Source organism: Myotis davidii, unplaced genomic scaffold (genome assembly GCF_000327345.1).
Source record: "Myotis davidii unplaced genomic scaffold, ASM32734v1 scaffold64, whole genome shotgun sequence".
Taxonomy (NCBI): domain Eukaryota; kingdom Metazoa; phylum Chordata; class Mammalia; order Chiroptera; family Vespertilionidae; genus Myotis; species Myotis davidii.
This window is the reverse complement of record NW_006296226.1, coordinates 2249064-2253052: the sequence shown is the minus strand read 5'-3', so window position 1 is coordinate 2253052 and position 3989 is coordinate 2249064. Positions and strand designations below refer to the sequence as shown.

Sequence of the window (3989 nt, the reverse complement as noted above, 5' to 3'; positions counted from 1 at the left end):
AAAGAGTGATCCTCTGTTGACTTTTGTATTTGTTTGTCAGGTACCTGTTTGTTTTACAACTCAGGCATGACATTCTTTCAGGAAAGTAAGTACATTTTTGTTCTAACTCTTAAACCCAGGATAGATCACATAGTAGTATATTTCTAAATGATTCACTGTTTTTTTGTTTTTGTTTTTGTTTTAACTCTCTTACCCTTGTTCCCTTTTCAAAATTCAAAAAAAAAGTACACCAGGCATTGTAAAGTGAGTCTAATACTTGTATCACTGTCATCATCTTATTTTAAATGGTTACTCTATGGCTTGAAGCATTTCCAAGAGCATTTAATATCTTAAGTGATGTGTATTTGGGAATTATTCTCTCCCTGATCACATCACTGCCCCATTCATAATGGCTTTTGTCGTATTTGCAAGCAAGATACGTTATTAGTATGTATACACTTACAAGTATTTGGACAGTGGAAAAGTTTCATTCATCACCATCGGCATCAAATAACTTAAAGAGGTAATGTCCTGATTCTGATAGAAAGAGGTTTAGACATCTCATCTCATTTCCTTTGCCCCCTTAAAAGTGGTTTTTAAACACGAGGCCTCCGGCTGCACAGTGATCGTTGAGGATAAGGAGCATGGGCACTGACCTGGTTATTTTACACGCAGTGTTCATCTGTTTTAAAGATACAAGATTTACAGTCCTAGCTCTGACAGCAGTGTCATTTTTCAGCCTACATACTGACTATTTTCTAGTATGTGAAAAACTTTTAAGACTGAATCTAAAACGCAACACCTGATATCGACAAGAATACATTTTGATTTTGAATATAATCCGGAGGGAATTGAAAATGCGCTTTCTGAATTTGCAAACCCTCCATAGAATACCTGCTATAAAATCCTTAGTAGAACGTACGCGATAGAACACGTAGATTGTACAGTGTATACATTTGCCTTCCTCAGCCATGCAATACAGACCGTTGATTGATGTGTGTACTATGAGTGTGTGTGTATTTTGACCTCCCTCCCCCTTTCTCCATACCGTGCTCCTCATCCTGAAGGCCTCTCGACTCTAGTAAATGTCCTCAGTTTGGAAAAATACCAATGGCAGACATCCTGCATTTGTATAGTACTTTGCAGTTTCCATGCACTTCAGCCTGATGTACTGACTGGACTTCAAAGCAGGTGGATGTTCTGGTCCCAGCACTGCCCCCTACTGGCTGGATGACCTTGGGCAAAGCAATCCTGCACTCTGCACCTCATCTCCAAATGGGGGATGGAGAACACTGGCGACACACAGTCTTAGGGGTTTACAAACTCCGCGCATTGACCAAATGGGGTAATATAGATGAAAGGCTTTGAAAACTATGAAGTGCTATACCAATGTATGTCATTATTATTTTTCTAACTAAATTGTCATGTGAAATACGAATGAGATCCCGATTTGCAGTAATACCTGTCTATGGCTCAATCTCAGTTATACTTATGAGAATGCTTGAGTGTATCCAGCTGTCCTGGCACTGTCAGATACCATGTCTGTCTGCTTACTTTTAATATTATGACCTCGTTTCCAGAAGGATTTAAGGCAGCTTGGAAAGGTGCATGTACTATATCAAGATAAAATGAGATTAAAAATAATAAGGCAAAGGGAAGGCTTCTCATTCTATTTCCCAAACTTCCCCATTTACTTATTTATTTTGCAAAATTTGCTAAAATTGCCCACATGGTTGATAGAACCGAGACCTAGATTGGATTCTTTCACCGTATGATGAGAACTGACTTTGGGAAGTATGTAATGCAAGTCAGCTTGGTTGCATTATTTAATGTGGACAGCAGAACTAGAAACCAGAAAACAAGAATTATGACCTAAAGATCTCTACCTTCTGACCAGTGACTTGAATGACATTTTGTATAGTTATGAGTATTAAAGTCCATGTACAGAATTAATTTCTTTTCTTTCTTTCTTTTTTTCCCCCAAGATTGAAATGCCCATATGAGACGGCTGTGGAATTAGCTGCTCTCTGTCTACAAGGTACATTGTTCTTTAGGGTCCTTAGCATTCTAATGCCATTACTTCCATTCAACAAAAATGAGTGTCTACTGGGTACCCGGCACAGTGCGGTGCTTTGGGGGTGTCAGTGAATACGATATGGTCTCCATCCCCAAGTAGCTTGTAGTCCCATGAGGACCACATGGAGGACCACATACTCTGCATGTACAGAGTACAGTGCCGTCCCTTTAGGAGTAGGGACCTGCAGAAGGCCTGTAAGAGGAGGGTTGGGGGAGGGGGGGACGGTTACTAAGTGAATACAATCAAAGAAGAAAGGCATGTGCAAAGAGGTGCTAGCTGTTAAGTGGTGTCAGAGGGTGAGGGTCAAGAAGCTGGGTAGGTGGGCACCTTTGGACCCCTTTAAAGAGCACGGATTTCATGCTGTCAACAGTAGGGCCTTTGGAGGCTGGGGTTGGGGGTGTAATGAGGAGGTGTTGCTGTGATAAAAAGAAACTGATTAGGGCTGGGGGTTCAACGCGCACACACACACAGACCCCAAAACAAACAACAGCATTGTCCATACTAGGAGGACATGGACATTAGACTTAGGTGTGGAGAGAGAGGTCAGGGGTGACTCAGGGTCGAAGAAGTGTTGGGCTCTGGTGGAGGAGATATGAGTGTAGGGCGTCTTGGCCGAGAGATGCCAGTGGGACTTCCACTAGCTTTGTGAGTATGCAAATCTGACTTGGTGAGAAACATCGACAGGGGAGTCATCAGCATGTGGGTGGGAATTGGATGGTAAAGGTTTGCCTGCATTGACTGTTCCATCCATGTGATGCATTCAAATGCACAAGAAACCCTCACTTGCCACCGTCCCCGGCACTAATTAAGAGGATACTGGTGTGTACATTGCACATAAGGAGATTCATCAGTACATCAGGCAGACATATGCTGTGGACGCGTTTACCAGTGTGCTCATTGGCTTCCACGGAATAATGAATTATTCATTCATAATTACTAATTATTTTTGAACATCGTAATAAGATCTGCCTCTCACTTTTGTATTTGCCAATTTGTTAAAAGTTGATCTCAAATGATAAAGTCAGTACACGCTTATTATAGAAAGTCGGGACAACAGCATAATAGACAAGTGGAAGGAAGGCAGGACAATCAGGGGCTCTGTCTATGTGGTTAGCGTGAAGTGTTTAAAATGTAATTCTGTGCAGAGTCCTAGACACATTTTTTGTACGATTTTCTACTTGGCGTTTTTTAGTACATGCATTTTGTCATGTTTACACTCATCAAGATGGTTTATTCTTTAGTCAACGTTCTTATCCTCTACTGGGGGCTTGGCATATCGTAGGTGCTCAGTAAGTGCAGAGTGGATTGAATGAAGTTGAAGAGGCCCCCAAGGACTTTAATTGAAGGGGGAGCCTGCCCCTGAGGTATGAAGGCCTTGGTGGTAGAAGGAACCATATTGTCATCTGTAACTGTCTTTGCCAAGTACAGTGCCAAATGCTTCCCATCCATATGCAAACCCACGCAGACATTCTAATGATCTTCACAGTCTGGGGCAAGCTGGCTCAGCTGTGGTCAACCTGAAAAGCAGGCTACCGCATTCACTGATGGGATGGGCAGAGGGGGCATGGAGGGACATAGATTCCTAATGCCGCAGTCCTATGTAAGTGCCATAAGGATATGTAATGGCTTGGGGAACTTGGAAATGGACTGTCCACTTTGACCGGGTGTAAATTTCCCCAGCTTGTCAAGTAGCCTCCATCCACCCTGGAGTTTCTGAGTTGCCAGGAGGTCACACCATCAGGCTTGGTGGCCCAGCAGCATATGTCAGGATGTGGTTAATGGGATGAAAGCAGCCATGTCAGACCTGGGGTCCCCAGTCCACTGGAGAGGTTTCTTCCTAAGGCCAGAGGTGCAATATGTAAACCTGTCTGTTGTCTTGAATGATTAGAGGATGAGGCACACATCAATGCCCACTCCCCTCCACCCCACCCCC

At 43.0% G+C, this 3989-nt stretch overlaps 1 protein-coding gene across 1 annotated transcript in view; it reads left to right on the top strand.

Moving 5' to 3' along the window:
• EPB41L4B (erythrocyte membrane protein band 4.1 like 4B) overlaps window positions 1-3989 on the top strand; it is a gene marked incomplete at its 5' end in the record, with an annotated part of 134811 nt that overhangs the window by 65292 nt on the left and 65530 nt on the right. The window contains 2 exons of the mRNA XM_006771221.1: window positions 41-85; window positions 1965-2017. Of these exons, the coding sequence (XP_006771284.1) occupies window positions 41-85; window positions 1965-2017 (98 nt within the window). The remainder of the gene's footprint in view (window positions 1-40; window positions 86-1964; window positions 2018-3989) is intronic.